At 46.5% G+C, this 17,489-nt stretch overlaps 1 protein-coding gene across 1 annotated transcript in view; it reads right to left on the bottom strand.

Annotated features, from left to right (window-relative positions):
- The window catches only part of LOC126448207 (cilia- and flagella-associated protein 65), a 170,905-nt gene that overhangs the window by 120,419 nt on the left and 32,997 nt on the right, over positions 1 to 17,489 (bottom strand). The window contains exons 4-5 of the mRNA XM_050090995.1: positions 11,351 to 11,493; positions 2,086 to 2,323 (exon numbers count right to left, since the gene is read on the bottom strand). Of these exons, the coding sequence (XP_049946952.1) occupies positions 2,086 to 2,323; positions 11,351 to 11,493 (381 nt within the window). The remainder of the gene's footprint in view (positions 1 to 2,085; positions 2,324 to 11,350; positions 11,494 to 17,489) is intronic.

Below are 17,489 nucleotides of genomic sequence, written 5' to 3' on the forward strand. Positions count from 1 at the left end.
GGGATAAAATGTACGACAACACGTCAGCTGGTATTTTGGGAAACATGACTCTGACTTCCTAAATACACTCCTGGAAATGGAAAAAAGAACACATTGACACCGGTGTGTCAGACCCACCATACTTGCTCCGGACACTGCGAGAGGGCTGTACAAGCAATGATCACACGCACGACACAGCGGACACACCAGGAACCGCGGTGTTGGCCGTCGAATGGCGCTAGCTGCGCAGCATTTGTGCACCGCCGCCGTCAGTGTCAGCCAGTTTGCCGTGGCATACGGAGCTCCATCGCAGTCTTTAACACTGGTAGCGACAGCGTGGACGTGAACCGTATGTGCAGTTGACGGACTTTGAGCGAGGGCGTATAGTGGGCATGCGGGAGGCCGGGTGGATGTACCGCTGAATTGCTCAACACGTGGGGCGTGAGGTCTCCACAGTACATCGATGTTGTCGCCAGTGGTCGGCGGAAGGTGCACGTGCCCGTCGACCTGGGACCGGACCGCAGCGACGCACGGATGCACGCCAAGACCGTAGGATCCTACGCAGTGCCGTAGGGGACCGCACCGCCACTTCCCAGCAAATTAGGGACACTGTTGCTCCTGGGGTATCGGCGAGGACCATTCGCAACCGTCTCCATGAAGCTGGGCTACGGTCCCGCACACCGTTAGGCCGTCTTCCGCTCACGCCCCAACATCGTGCAGCCCGCCTCCAGTGGTGTCGCGACAGGCGTGAATGGAGGGACGAATGGAGACGTGTCGTCTTCAGCGATGAGAGTTGCTTCTGCCTTGGTGCCAATGATGGTCGTATGCGTGTTTGGCGCCGTGCAGGTGAGCGCCACAATCAGGACTGCATACGACCGAGGCACACAGGGCCAACACCCGGCATCATGGTGTGGGGAGCGATCTCCTACACTGGCCGTACACCACTGGTGATCGTCGAGGGGACACTGAATAGTGCACGGTACATCCAAACCGTCATCGAACCCATCGTTCTACCATTCCTAGACCGGCAAGGGAACTTGCTGTTCCAACAGGACAATGCACGTCCGCATGTATCCCGTGCCACCCAACGTGCTCTAGAAGGTGTAAGTCAACTACCCTGGCCAGCAAGATCTCCGGATCTGTCCCCCATTGAGCATGTTTGGGACTGGATGAAGCGTCGTCTCACGCGGTCTGCACGTCCAGCACCAACGCTGGTCCAACTGAAGCGCCAGGTGGAAATGGCATGGCAAGCCGTTCCACAGGACTACATCCAGCATCTCTACGATCGTCTCCATGGGAGAATAGCAGCCTGCATTGCTGCGAAAGGTGGATATACACTGTACTAGTGCCGACATTGTGCATGCTCTGTTGCCTGTGTCTATGTGCCTGTGGTTCTGTCAGTGTGATCATGTGATGTATCTGACCCCAGGAATGTGTCAATAAAGTTTCCCCTTCCAGGGACAATGAATTCACGGTGTTCTTATTTCAATTTCCAGGAGTGTATGTTACCATGTAGTGTTTCAAGAAAATTTTAGATTTTTTCCAAATAATCCCTGATGTTACTCTTGTGCATGTGTTGCCCATAGCTGCCCGTTACACGGTATTGCTTCTTCAGCGACCTTAGTGTGTAGCAGAGCAAACATCTCGTTATTTCAGTATCACTTTACTCGTTGTAGCTGGGGTATTTCCCTTGTCAGCAGTTTCGGCTTCTTTCTGCATATAACGACGATGCGTGGTGTGAGAGCTCTGCTTGGTGGTGATTAATTGTCTCTTTGCTTTAGCCAATTTGTCAAATACTGTAACGAAATGCTCCCACACGAAATTTAAATTGCGTTACTTTACTGTATTCCACTTTTTAAGGGTTTCTAATGCCATTAAAAAATATACCTGTATCCATATGTTTGTAAGGTGGTCCTTTGTTATTCCTGGAACTTGACACAGACACACACACACACACACACACACACACACACACACACACACACAGTTTTGGAGAACAATGGCTGTATTGTAAGCAGAACATAATATCATCTTTAATCAAGTTCTTCTGCAGATTGCTAGGAAAAGTAATGAGAAAACGATTTAAGTCTGTTTGGCTTTACTGACCGTGAGGTAAGTGAGGTCGATGACTCCGTGCGCCATGACGGGTGTCTCGGTCTTGCAGCTGAGGGCTGTGCCCTGGCTGTCGACAGCTGTCACCTCGCACATCAGGGCCACCTTGTAGTAGCCCTGCACCGGCGGCCGGAAGTGCCATGTCGTGTACAATACTTCATTCGAGGCGATGCTACCGTAAGGGTCGTCCACCTTTACCGTCTGCACGTTGTTCAGCACGCACAGGTAATATCTGACACAAAACAGAACAAAAGAAGTGTTCACAGATCTGATGTCTCCATTGGCTGTTCATTTAATCACAGAATCCAATAGTCACATGAAGAATGTCATTAACTATTTAGACGTCCACAGACTTCCCGCCACAATCTCATAAAATAATACTGTAAAAGCCTTTGGATATCTGTATGTACACAAAGCTAAAGAAAGCATTTGGAATTACATCAAGACGTGTTCTCCTGGTACCGACAACTATGATGAGATGATTATAACCTTATATTAAAGTCAGATAATACAGTGTAGCTGTCGGCCTTGCTGTCAGTTGCTTCATATTGCTAATAAATAACGTTGTTTCTTTCACATAACACATATGTGTATAAGGGAGGCATTCATTACGATTGATGGAGTTTTTCCTAGGAAAGTATATGCACCATGCTCGAATAAGTTGTTTGACCGACCACAACATGATGCTGGCCACTTCCAGCCACTGTCTTTCCCATTCAATCAAAACTCTGTGTCACTCACGACACGACGGCCTATAGGGGGACAGTATGGTGAAATGTGGTGGTTTCGTGGTAAATTGTTTTCGCAGCTCTGTCAGCTTCCACATTCCGAACGATTCCATGCTTCCAGGGACCCAGCGGTAGGCCACTTCTCTCTTCTGCATGTGCAGGAGATAGATGATGTCCTGCACATCTGAATTATCCCGGCCGCGTGGAGTGGCCGCGCGATTTGAGGCGCCTTGTCATGGACTGCGTGGCCCGTCCCGCCGGAGGTTCGAGTGCTCCCTCGGACATGGGTGTGTGTGTTGTTCTTAGCATAACTTAGTTTAAGTTAGGTTAGGTAGTGTGTAAGCAGTTTGGTCCCTTAAGAATTCACACATTCTTTTGAATTGGCCGGCCGGAGTGGCCATGCGGTTCTAGGCGCTACAGTCTGGAGCCGAGCGACCACTACGGTCGCAGGTTCGAATCCTGCCTCGGCCATGGATGTGTGTGATGTCCTTAGGTTAGTTAGGTTTAATTAGTTCTAATTCTAGGCGACTGATGACCTCAGAAGTTAAGTCGCATAGTGCTCAGAGCCATTTTGAATTGCCGGCCCGTGTGGCCGAGCGGTTCTAGGCGCTTGAATCTTGAACCACGCGACCGCTACGGTCGCACGTTCGAATCCTACCTCGGGCATGGATGTGTGTGATGTCCTTAGGTTAGTTAGTTTTAAGTAGTTCTAAGTTCTAGGGGACTGATGACCTCGGGTGTTAAGTCCCATAGTGCTCAGAGCCATTTGAATCATTTTGAATTATCCTGTCTGATGGGAACACATGCAGATGAGTAAGCAGAACACTACTATGTCGGCGATTGCTGCGCAAAAACAGTTTCCACGTACGCGTACATCATAATTACTCTACCAATCAATCATCTGGGGTTACACTCGACTGATATGAGACGTTCTCGGGGGGGGGGGGGGGGGTCCATTGGGGGCCGAACCGCACAATAAACCTGGCTTCGGTGTGGGGCGGCGGTGGGGTGGTTTGGACTGCTATGGTCTATTGTGGGGTTGTGAACCACTGAGGGCTTCGGCGCGACGAAGCCTCTCAATCGTTCCTAAGTCCCCGGTTCAATACGCACACAAAATACAATGAAGAATACTAAAAGAATGTTCGCAGACTTTCCTCTTCTAAGAAGTCTCGTGTGCACCAGTGTCTCCTTGACCGACCAGAGCTATGCAGAATACCTGGAAGTGGCATGGTAAGCGTATTTTAATGATAAAATGTGGTGAGATAACAAAACACCCTACACTGTCTTTTACTTTGATCTATCAGTAAAACCCACCATTTTCTAGCTGTAATCCGATAAAATGCCATTACAAACTCTTTTTAAAGCTATAGGCGGAGTGGTGAACTTAATGTACTCCGTCATCTCCAAGTTAAGAGAGCGTCTATCAGCCATTCAGAGAGGGTATCTACTCAATTTCTGTTCAAGAACTGGTATGTCTGGTACAACAAATTGCTCGAGATAGTCTTTCGCATAGAGAGAGAATAGCTTTGTAGCCCATCGACCAGTAAAACCTTCGTCGCGTGGATTGTTCAGCCACAAGAATGGTGAAAGATGAACCTCACTTTGTATACATGTCGCACGATGAAGAGTTCTCGCCGAACGTCAAGAGGCGGCTACTTGAAAAATCCAACATAACAACCTTCTTCTAACCACAGCCTAAGTGCCTTGGTTCTGCGAAAGACCCACTAAAACTGAATTGAGCTGGTATGTACAGCACTTGCGAATGTAACCATCATTACATTAGGGAGACACAGCGCTGTATTTCGAAGCGTTGTGAGGAGCTCATCGGGCAAGTACGACTGAAGACATGCAGAGAAATCAGAGATAGCAAAGTATAGCATCAATCAAGACCATACCTTTGACTTTCAGATTGTCAATGTGCTAAGCCGAGCAATCGGCTGTTTGGATGGGTTTATAATGGAATCCACTGAAATAAGGATTCGCGACCATCTGGCCAATAGCGACGAAGGATATCAACCGAGCGCGTCATGGAATCCCGCGTTAGCGGCAATATGACGAGAGCGCGTCCAGCGCCGTCCAGCACTATGCATCTGCAGTGCTCAAAAAGAAATGCGAAAGCGCACTTACAACCCCGCCCCGCTGTCCACCGGCCGGATAGCACACATCAGCCCTTAAACAAGGGGGCACCCCTGCAGCATAAATATGATGACTTCCGCAATGTCTCGACGTTTCACCGGAAGATGATGAATACGACAATCTTCGAATATTTTATTTTAACACTGTCACCCAGCTGGAAAGCCAAGAGCTTTTTGTCAGTACACGTCGGGAGAGTCTATATTCACATAATAGAAGGGTTGACTGTTGTGCTGCACGGACGCGTACTTGAGTTTGTGGATCTTGTGTAAGAAGAATGCATCGCAGATACACCATGTACAACAAAAAGCAGGGTCGTCATGTTGTTCGCTTCCTATAGAGCACGCACCGGGTATATGAAATTGATTCGATCTTAAAACCCTATATTACATCCCAGCTGTACATTTCTGGTCAAGGGTCTCTGATCGAAACCTTATCTAATAAATCCTCTATACAATCCGTGGAAGCTTGTAATAGGAAATGTGATACATCCTGCATAACGTGTGACCCGTTTGAGGTTTACTAGTTAAAGATACATCAAGAAAGATATTAAAGTTTATTTTGGAGCAGGTATTGTCAAATGTTCTGTACCAATTTCATCATCTCGCTTTAGTACGTACATCCGGTCTCCTCAGTTTTCTCTAATGGATAACCGAATCTATTTCTTCCCCTAAAATTCATGCCTTCTACCACTACCTCCTAATGTCTCCGAACTTATCCCATAAGATCTTGAGACATATTCTGTCGCCCTGTATCTCCTTCTACTTAGCAATTTCCACTAATTTCAATTCTCGTTTATTCTGCGGAGAACCTCCTTATTTCTTATTTGCCAGTCGATTTAATTTTCAGCATTCCTCTATAGCACCCGATAACAAATGCTTCGATTTTCTTCTTTTTTCGTATCCCACGGTCTATGATTCGCCTCATTATAGTGCTGTAATCCAGACGTATGTTCTCAGAGATTTATTTCTCAAACTAAGGCTTTTTATAATAGTACTTCTACTGCCGAGGAATGCTTTCTTTTCAATGATAGTTTGTTTTTATGTCCTCCTCTGTTCCTCCGTCATACGTTATTTTGCTTCCAAGACAACTTTCTTCACTTCTTGTGTTATATGGTCCCAAATTCTGAAGCTAAGTATTTTTTGATACTGCTCAATATTTTCGTTTTGGTGTACTGTCAATCCAAATTCTGTGCTCGGTAGACTTATTTCATTCCACAGGTCACGCAATTCTTCCTCATTTTCACCTAGGATGACAATGATACGAGCGATCTTTTCACTGAAATCTGTTCACCCTGAGTTTTAATTCCAATCTGATCTTCCTTTGATATCTACCGTTGCTTTTTAGATCTACGGGTTAAACAATACAGAGGAAAGATTGCATCCCTGTCTAATCCGAGCAGTTTGCCCTTGGTGCTCTGTTTTAATTGTTTCCTCTTGGGCCTGGCTCATATTTTACATTATCTTCTTTTCCTACAAATCATATCTATTTTTCTGATTGTTTCTGCACTATCTTAAGTAGTTGAACGTTTTTATCTCCTCCGATAAGTCCTATGAATGTGTCTTAATTTTTCTGAAGTCTTGTTCCATTATCAAGCCCAACGTCATAACTGCCTCTCTAGTGCCTTTAACTTTCCTAAAGCCAGCCTGATCGTCATTTCACATACTTTCGGTTTCCTTTTCTATTCCTCTGTATATTATTCTGGACTGTAGATTTCTTGCATGAAGTGTCAAGCTATTTATGTGTGGTTCTCACATTTATCTGCTGTTGATGTCTTTAGGATTGTGTAGATATTATTCCTCCGAACATCTGACTATGTGTCTCCAGTAGTACAGGTAAATCATATTACCTTAATCGTATGATTGCCATTTCCCCAATAATTTTATCATTTCACGGAAAGAATTCATTCTTTGCTTTACGTTTTTCATGTTTCATGTTTAACTGGACGAAACTGCGGCCGGGCGAAGTTCATTCAATGCAAATCACAGAAGTTAACGGCACAGGACACCAAAAACATAAGAAGTGCAAGGCCCATGTGAACAATAGGGAAGCACATAACAATAGCAGCGTTTCAAGTGTCCTATTGTGAACTCAGAATACGGGAAAATAGACTGTCAGAAAGAAATAGTATACAACGAAGGAGTTATGCGACATAAAGGAAAGATGGTTGGCGTGTTTCTATGTCTGAAAGATGACGTCTATTCAAATTTCGCACCGGTCGTGTAAGAGTGGCGCTAGTAGCGCAGATCAGGTTTACTTTACATACACGCTGTACCGAAGGTGAGCGTTAAGTTTCCTTTGAGACTGGACGTGGTGAGCTGATGTTAGTCAAGAATGCGTTTAAGGCAACAAAGGCACCATTACCACCACCTCACTGAGTTTGAACGAGGTCAACAAGGGCTACAAGAAGCTGGATGTTCCTTCTGCGATACTGCAGAAAGACTTGGCAAGAATGTAGCAACTGTACCTGATTGCTAGCAACAGTGCTCACACGAATGTACGGCCCCAAGAAGGCCGGGCTTCGGATGTCCACGTGGCACTACTAAGAGGTAAGACTATCGTGTTCGGCGTATGGTTGTGGCGCATCGTACTGCATCTGCAGCAGCGATTTGAGCAGCAGTTGCCACCATAGTGATACAACGAACTGTTACAAATCGGCAAAGCCAGACCCTTGTAACGTACATGCCACTAACCCCAACCCACCAACATTTGCGATTTCAGTGGTGTCAAGAGAGAGCTTATTGGAGGAAAGGGCGGTGGACTGTTGTGTTTCCTGACGAAAGCTGGTTCTGCCTCTGTGACAGTGGGGGCCGTGAGTTATTTAGGAGGAAGGCAGCTGAACGCCTGCAGCCAACCTGTCTGTGCGCTAGGCACTCTAGACCTACACTTAGAGTTACAATATGGGGTGCCATTTAGTATGTCAATGGGAGCACTCTCATGGTTATCCCACGTACCATGACTGCAAATCTATACGTAAACCTGGTGATCCAACCTGTTGTACTACGATTAATGAACAGCGTTGTAGGCGGTGTTTCCAACAAAATAACGGTCACCCATATACCGCTTTGTAACCCAACATGTTCTACAGAATGTCGACATGCTGCCCTGTCCTGCTGTATCACTAGTTCTGTCTCCGGTCGAGGACATCGAACAGCATTAACCGTTTCTGTACTGACTGACCAAGTGCAACAGCCATGGAACCTCATCAGACAAACCGATATACGACACTTGTACAACACAATGCATGCACCAATGCATGCTTGCGATGAAAATTCTTGCGGTTACACTGGTTATTAATGTACCAGCGTTTCACATTTGCAGCGGCTTATCTAGCGCTTTCCTTAACCTGTGATCTTGAAATCTACATCTACATCTACATGGATACTCTGCAAATCACATTCAAGTGCCTGGCAGAGGGTTCATCGAACCACCTTCACATTTCTCTATTATTCCAATCTCGTATAGCGCGCGGAAAATTGAACGCCTATATCTTTCCGTACGAGCTCCGATTTCCCTTATTTTATCGTGGTGATCGTTTCTCCGTCTATAGATTGATATCAACAAAATATTTTAGCATTCAGAGGAGAAAGTTGGTGATTGGAATTTCGTAAAAAGATTCCGTCGCAACGAAAAACGCCTTTCTTTTAATGATTTCCAGCCCAAATTCTGTATCATTTCTGAGATAATCTCTCCCATATTTCGCGATAATACAAAACGTGCTGCCTTCGTTTGAACTTTTTCGATGTACTCCGTCAGTCCTATCTGGTAAGGATCCCACATCGCGCAGCAGTATTCTAAAAGAGGACGGACAAGCGTAGTGTAGGCAGTCTTCTTAGTAGGTCTGTTACATTTTCTAAGTGTCCTGCCAATAAAACGTAGTCTCTGGTTAGCCTTCCCCACAACATTTTCTATGTGTTCCTTCCAATTTAAGTTGTTCGTAATTGTAATACCTAGGTATTTAGTTGAATTTATGGCTTTTAGATTAGACTGATTTATCGTGTAACCGAAGTTTAACGAGTTCCTTTTAGCACTCACGTGGATAACCTCACACTTGTCGTTATTTAGGATCAACTGCCACTTTTTGCACCATTCATATATCTTTTCTAAATCGTTTTGCAGTGGGTTTTGATCTTCTGATGACTTTATTCGATAAACGACAGCGTCATCTGCAAACAACCGAAGATGGCTGCTCAGATTGTCTCTAAAATCGTTTATATAGATAAGGAACAGCAAAGGGCCTATAACACTACCTTGGGGAACGCCAGAAATCACTTCTGTTTTACTCGATGACTTTCCGTCAATTACTACGAACTGTGATCTCTCTGACAGGAAATCACAAATTCAATCACATAACTGAGACTATATTGCAGAAGCAGGCAATTTCACTACGAGCCGCTTGTGTGGTACAGTGTCAGAAGCCTTCCGGAAATCCAGAAATAAGGAATCGATCTGAAATCCCTTGTCAATAGCACTGATCACTTCATGTGAATAAGGAGCTAGTTGTGTTTCACAGGAACGATGTTTTTTAAATCCATGTTGAGTGTGTGTCAATAGACCGTTTTCTTCGAGGTATTTCATAATGTTCGAACACAATATATGTTCTAAAATCCTGCTGCATATCGACGTTAACGAAATGGGCCTGTAATTTAATGGATTACTCCTACTACCTTTCTTGAATATTGGTGCGACCTGTGCAACTTTCCAGTCTTTGGGTAAGGATCTTTCGTCGAGCGAACTGTTGTATATGATTGTTAAGTATGGAGCTAATGCATCAGCATACTCCGAAAGGAATCTAATTGGTATACAGTCTGGACCAGAAGACTTGCTTTTATTAAGTGATTTAAGTTGCTTCACTACTCCAAGGATATTCACTTCTACGTTACTCATGTCGCAGCTGTTCTCGATTCTAATTCAGGAATATTTACTTCGTCTTCTTTTGTGAAGGCATTTCGGAAGGCTGTGCTTAGTAATTCTGCATTGGCAGCACTATCTTCGATAGTATCTCCATTGCTATCGCGCAGAGAAGGCATTGATTGTTGCCGGCCGGGGTGGCCGAGCGGTTCTAGGCGCTTCAGTCTAGAACCGCGAGACCGCTACGGTCGCAGGTTCGAATCCTGTCTCGGGCGTGGATGTGTGTGGTGTCCTTAGGTTAGTTACGTTTAAGTAGTTCTAAGTTCTAGGGTACTGATGACCTCAGATGTTAAGTCCCATAGTGCTCAGAGCCATTTGAACCATTGATTGTATCTTGCCGCTAACATACTTCACATACGAACAGAATCTCTTTGGATTTTCTGTCAGGTTTCGAGACAAAGTTTCGTTGTGGAAATTGTTATAGGCATCTAGATTTCGAGCTTCTGTGAAAGATCGCCAAACTTGGGGATTTTGCGTCTGTTTAAATTTGGTATGTTTGTTTCGTTGTTTCTGCAACAGTGTTCTAACTCGTTTTGTGTACCAAGGAGGATCAGTTCCGTCGTTTGTTAATTTATTTGGTATAAATCTCTCAATTTCTGCCGGCACTATTTCTTTGAATATAAGCCACGTCTGTTCTACACTTATTAACTTGGAATGAGTGGATATTGTCTCTTAGGAAGGCGTCAAGTGAATTTTTATCTGCTTTTATGAAAAGGTATATTTTTCGCTTATTTTTCGAGGATTTGGGGATTGCAATATTCAGTCTCGCTACGGCATCCCTGTGTTCACTAATCCCTGAAACGGTTTTGATGCTCGTTGTTTACTCAGGATTATTTGTTGCTAAGAGGTCAAGTGTGTTTTCACAACCGTTTACTACTGGCGTGGGCTCATGAACTAACTGCTCGAAATAATTTTCAGAGAATGCGTTTAGCACAATTTCGGGTGATATTTTATGCATACCTCTTGAATTAAACATGTATTTCCGCCAGCATATCGAGGGTAAATTAAAGTTACCACCAACTATTACCGTATGAGTCGGGTACGTGTTAATCACTTAAATATGTTACCTAGACAAATGCAGTCCAGAAATTTCATTACTCTACATTAATTACCTTTGGTGTTGCGATTTTTTTTCGCCTGTGTATTTCGCGAAAAACCCTATTCTTGCTTTTCGAAGTACGCATATTAGATGACTATATTTTTCATTCGCACTTAATAGACGGGCTTCATAGTCTAGTGGTAAAGCGCGTGTCTGGAAACTAAAAGTTTTGTGTGACTTGGCAGTGAGCTACAAATACGAGACACTGTGGTGCGAAATACGTGTTCTTGCTCTGATAGCACAGTAAAATTGATACTATAAGTCCGGCTACAGAGTTATTTGACTGTCAATGGTATATCGCTAAATGTAAAAGTACGACATATTGTCACAGTAGATAGTACTAATTCGGAGTTCAAGAAGTGGCGTTGCAGGTGTTGCTGGGACATACCTGACGCCCTGCCTGGTGAAGTTCCTGAGCGGCACGCGCAGTATCTGCAGGCAGCCTGGGAACGTAGGTGGCAGCGATACCACGTTCTTAACGCCCACCTCCACAGCAGGGTACTCCGCCTGGCCTACCATGACCACTGGAACCTGCAACAAGGGAACACGGAACTAGCAGTAATAAGTGTCGCAACAAATTGTTCTCTCTAACACAGTAGGAGAAATCTTCAATCGTACCGTACTCCTAACCTCTCTAACACGGTAGGAGAATTTTTCGAATCTTCCGTACTCCGAACTCATACATTTTCCTCAGCGAATTTTAGGTCATAAAACGTGGTGATCAAGAAAGAAGAGATTAGGGTTAACGTCATGTCGACGATGAGATCATTAGAGACGAAGCACGAGAGCAGATCGGGAAGGATGGGAAAAGAATTCAGCAATGTCAGTAATCATGCAAGCCTGAAGCAATTTCAAGAAAACACAGAAAATTAAATTTTAACATCAATAAATGTGTGTCTAAACGTGAACAGCCGTCTGAAGATGAACCTGTTAGTTGGAAACCGATAACGGCGCTATTTGTGTGAATTAGCAGCATAGTTAAGAGAAGATAGTTGTGGTCTTCTTGTCTACAACAATCAAGCTATACATATATGCAAACAGTTGTAGTCAGGACAAATGTGAGACTTTGTTTCGTTGAGAGTATTCTGGGAAACACGCCCACAAGATTATTTCGCGAAGTGTTTTCTTGTACGCATTTCCGCAGCTAGGCGTGTATAGCGCAACTCATTGCCATTTCAGTGTTGCCTGTGTTGTCGACCTCGTTTGTCCTGTTTATCTGCAGTGATTGTTTTTGCTAGGGCTGTTTTGTTCTGGTTTAGTTTTTTGTGATGGCAAGTTTAAGTGAACAACGTGCAGCCTGATATTTTGTTTTCTACTCTCTCAAAATGCTGTTCAACCTGTTTTACTGTTGAAAACAGCTTACTTAGATGACGCTGTGGAGAAAACTGCAGAGTACGACTGGTCTGCTCGATTTCAAAATGCCGACATGTCGATTGAAGACAAACCCCGTTCTGGCCGTCCATCGACTACCCGAATCGGCGAAAATACTGAAAACATTCGAGAGCTTGTGCTCACAGACCGTCGACAGACAATTGATGAACTGTAGGAGATTAGTAGGTTACGTGGGAGCTCGGTTCAGCGAATTTTAACGGAAGATTTGGCAGACAGGAGCCTGGTCCTTCCACCATGACAACTGCACCTGCACCCCTGACAGTTTTTGGCTAAAAAAAAGGCATGGTACCGCTGCTCCACGTACCTTACTCGCCTGACCTGGCTCCGTGCAACTTTTTCTTATTTTCACGCATGAAAATGGCCTTGAAAGGACACCGATTTGACAACATTGAAGAAGTCAAGAAAAAAACAAGGGAGGAACTTTCAGCCATTTCTAAAGACGACTGCAAAAAATGTTTCGAACAGTGAAAGCACAAATGTATTAGTTGTAATGTAGAATATTTTCAAGGGGAAAAGACTGTTTTGGAACCAGTTTGAGAATATCTAGCTTTTAAAAAATAATTCCTGTTTTTTGGGGCACGGCTTCGTAAATGCGATTTTTTATATGAATATTCAAAACATTCTAGTGCTACCCTCTTAATTTCGTGTACAGATGTTAGCTCTGTGAACCAATATGCATGTAATTAGAAGGGACATACAAAAAATTTCCGTAAAACAGCCCAGAATCGGTATACCGATAGGGTAAAATCGCCGTGAGCATTGAGGCAATCATCCCAGCGAGGCACCAGGTTGAAGATACCCGCCTGCTAAAACACTGTGAGCTGCTGCACGGAGAAGTGCGTAGCTTCTTGCTGCGCATCCTCGTCCGACAGGAATCGTCGATCCATCAAGGCCTTTTTAAGGGACTGAAGGCATGATAATGAGATGGGGAGAGATCAGGACCAAAAGGTGGGTGGTTGAGTGTTTCCCACTTGAGTTGGCGTAAATGCTGCATTACGACATTTGCGATATGGGGCAGTGCGTTATCGTGAAGCAACAGCACTACTTGGCGCCATCACACAACATTGTTCTACGACAGGCGTGATGTCCCATGCACATTGTTCATTCTGCGATGGATGTCCACCGGTGTGTGTTCTTCGGCAGCCAAGAATAGAATAACACCTTGGTCCTGTTTGGACGCATTTGGTAATAACGTCGTCATAGTCCACATTTCAACATTACCACAAGGACATCGGAAAGACACGAATGTTCCATGCATGCATTTCCAAAAGAAATTTGCACCGTAATCAGAATAAGACAGGCACTGCAATATCGCATTTATCTGACGATACCGGGCAAGCGACTTTCAAGTGCAACGTCTGACCTGTACGGGAATATACATAATGGATGTACGAGTGAAGGCCGTAGACGCATGGTTGACGACACATGGAAGTTTGGGTGTGGCCGTGCGTTGTGCACGGGTAACCAAATGGTCGCAGTCGACTTTCGGCCGTGGTCGCGTGCGGACCGGTTCCACGCGCCGGACAACGCAACGCGATTGTTTACTTCCGCGTCGCGGTATTTCGTGTTGTGTAGCGTCCATTAATACTGTACCTCATGGCGCACTGTTACCGCCGAGCGACACTTAAAATAACATTCCAAGCCGATCATGCACGACCAAGCGCTTATAAAATAGAACAATTCATTCGCGAAGAGCTACGTCCGGACCCCCATGAAGTGATAGGTATTCACTTCTATGTCACTGGCAGTATCATCTATATTAAAATGACGACGGAGGAAGCATGTGCTGAGGTAGCTCGACAACACGCACATGGACTCAACTTTAAGCATACTGACGGGAATATAGGGGAGGTAACGGTCGATCACTCTGGTTTCGGTCTTCGAACAATTCGGGTCTTTGAGCTCCCTTTCGAAGTGCCACAAGACGTGGTCGTCGAAGCTTTCCAACCCTACGGAAGTGTTGTGGACTACATCGCAGAAAAATGGCAGACGTTCACGACATACCACGTGTTGAATTGTGTCCGCCAAATCAAGATCGAACTGTCCAAACACGTACCATCCGATCTGCTGATAGGTGGCGTGCGAGGCATCGTTATGTATGACGGCCAGCCGTGGACGTGTGCCGGTTGCGGAGACAAGAGGGCCATGTTCGGTCAGACTGTCTCCTTCGACGTTTGCTCCAGATCCCGACCAGTGACTCAGCTTCCAAAGCGACGGTCACTTATTTACCAGACTACGCCATAGCCGTGCACAACCCTGATGCGTCACTTCATGAAGCGCCTGTGTTCTCCCCCCGGCACTCCCCACCGGAAATGACGGTGCTGCCGCGACCTTACCGGCACCATCTCCTCCGACAGTTACGAGACTACCAACTCTCCAAAGCTCGATGACCAGCCCGCCTGCTGCGATGGACATCGATGCGAGTGCGGTGCCTACCTCTGCTTTTCTTCAGAAGGGCGCGACCTCGGACGTTGAACGTCCACATTCTGACAGAGAACAGCACCTCCGAAAGCAGTGGCCGCCCCGAAAACGCCATCCGACGACACATTCTTCATGTGGCATCACAGGCAGTGATCTCCCTTCGAGCGTCCTGACGACAGGAGTGGCCGCTTCTGACGTCCCGTCTGAGGAGCGATCCAACCTGACAACGATAGATCCCGTGGAGGGAGATTCTCCGGATCCTACAACAGCAGCGTCATCACACCTCACCCTCGATGAATGCGACAGTCGCTTGCCACCTGTTCCGTTATCCTCGGCTGACATTGTCGACAATGGAGCAGATCGAAATGGTGCCTCTCTTGTCAGGCAGAGTCACTTGAAGGTGCCTGACCCACCTTCCATCCAGTGATTGCGGCTACAGTGACTGCGCCGGATGTTACACGTCAGCCGGACATCTCTGCTGGCCCATCTGTGCCAGTAGTGGGAGCATGCCCACAACACTACCGCGTCGCGACAATGAATCTGACCACCATTTGGGCTCCACACAAACTGACGATGTTCTGAGGGACCATTTATGCTGCTGATGTCGACATTCCCCTCGTCCAAGAAGTGATCGTCTTTGATTTCTACGCCCCCACTTGCTGCACGGCACACATCTCCCATGCCTCTGACAACGATCGTGAAGTTGCCATCCTCCTCCACACTGGACTCTCTGCTGAAGATGTAGTGTACCGTCCTAATGCTAGAGGTATGGCTCTCACGCTGTTCGGCGTCCGCATCCTCAACGTATATGCGCCGTCCGGCTCGTTTACATCGTGACCAACACACCTTCTTCGCTGACGAGGTAACGCCGCTTTTTCAGGGTTCCCTGGATGAAATGGTCCTCGGTGGCGATTTCAAATCCAGACGAGGGCCTACTGACGAGCTTCCATGTGATTCCCCGTGTGCGGCCCTCCCCGTCATCATCGACCGACTTCAACTTGTTGACACATGGACAAATGTTCATGGCACTCGTGCAGGTTTCACATATTATACGGCGCATTCGTCAAGTCACCTCGACCGTTTACACCTCACATGTTCCCTTGCTGCCGACACTCGACATGCCGAAGTATGGCCTCTGGCTTTCTCTGACCACAACGCCTACATCTGGAATGTCGCCCTCGCCCGACAACAGGTGTGGCACAGCTGCGGCCTGTGGAAATTAAATGTTTTCCACCTGACTGCACCTGATTGCTGAGGGATCGTCGAGGATGCGTGGGCCCTCTGTCGTCGACCGACGTCGCTCCGCATACATGTCTACCTTATCCTGGTGGCTATCCAGCATGAAACCACCTCTACGCAAAGCACTGATGAAACATGGCAAAGACTTCAAAGCTTGTCAAGCGAGCACCCTGGACTTTTATTATGCGATACTTCGTGACTGCCCTTCGATGATATTCCCTTCTGTCCGTCATACGATAGTGCATCGAGCTACAGCGCAGACCACGTCACTCATGCAACGACGCTGGGAAGGGACGCTTGTCAGCTCCTGCACCCGTGACCATATGCCTCACGAAACGCCATCGATGTACCACCTCCTCACAAAACGCCGACGTTGTCGTCGAACTCTCATCCACGACCTCACCGATGCGGAAGGACGACGATACTCTACGCATTGCGCCATTGGTCACGGTTTCTATTCTCATTCCCGCCGGATGTACGCTGCCATCCCACATCCCCCGACCTTAACTGAAGAGGTAGCAGCACTGACTGTCAACACTGTGCCAGAGGATGTGGCTCGAGAACTTCAGGAACAAGTGACCCCCGATGGAGTCCTAGATGCTATCAAGGTCCCCTGGATCTGACGGTCTCTCCCCCGAATTTTACAAGTGTTTTAGTTATCTTTTGTTACCCACTTGGACGTCCATCTGTCGTGAACTGATGTCACCATACAACGACGATCCCAGCCACCTTCCTTGATGGGGTCCTCATCCTAGTCCCTAAGCCACATGGGTGATCACGGATCTGTGATTACCGGTCATCACTCTACTCAACAGTGACATGATAGTTTTTACCCGTTTGTTGGCCTCAAGACTCAAGAAGGCAGCAAGATTCGTCACCTTCCGTTGATCAGACTTCTATGGGCGGTGACAACAACATCCATACGGCCCTCTGCCGTTACGGGGACATGATGGCGCTACTACGGTCGCAACATTTACCTGGCACATTAGTACCGCTTGACATCAATCAGGCATTCGAACGTGTCGACCAAACCTTTCTGAATTCGGTCCTCCAACACATGGGTTTTCCGCCTCGTATAGTAATAGTAGTAATGCGGCTCCTGAGCGGCGCGACTTCAAGAATACCTGTAATGGTCGCCTCACTGCGCCTCTAGCGATCGAGCGCTCTGTCCGACAGGGTTTCCCACTTTCCACGATGCTGTATGCTTTGGCATTAGATCCCCTACTGCAGGGGCTTCGCCAACGCCTGGTGGGCTTGACATTGCATGGGAACCGCTTCTGTTGTATAGCCTATGCTGACGATCTAGTCCCCTGCCTCCGGAATGAAGATGATGTTCGCGCGGCTCTGAGTTGGGTGGCGACATATGGGGAGGCATCACACAGTTATCTTAACATTTCCAAATTGAAGGTTCTGCTCATTTGTGAGGGTCTACCTGAAAGATATGTCGCTCCTCTAAGTGGGACCACCAGCGTCCG

The sequence above is a fragment of the Schistocerca serialis genome, chromosome 1 (genome assembly GCF_023864345.2).
Source record: "Schistocerca serialis cubense isolate TAMUIC-IGC-003099 chromosome 1, iqSchSeri2.2, whole genome shotgun sequence".
Classification (NCBI taxonomy): Eukaryota; Metazoa; Arthropoda; class Insecta; order Orthoptera; family Acrididae; genus Schistocerca; species Schistocerca serialis.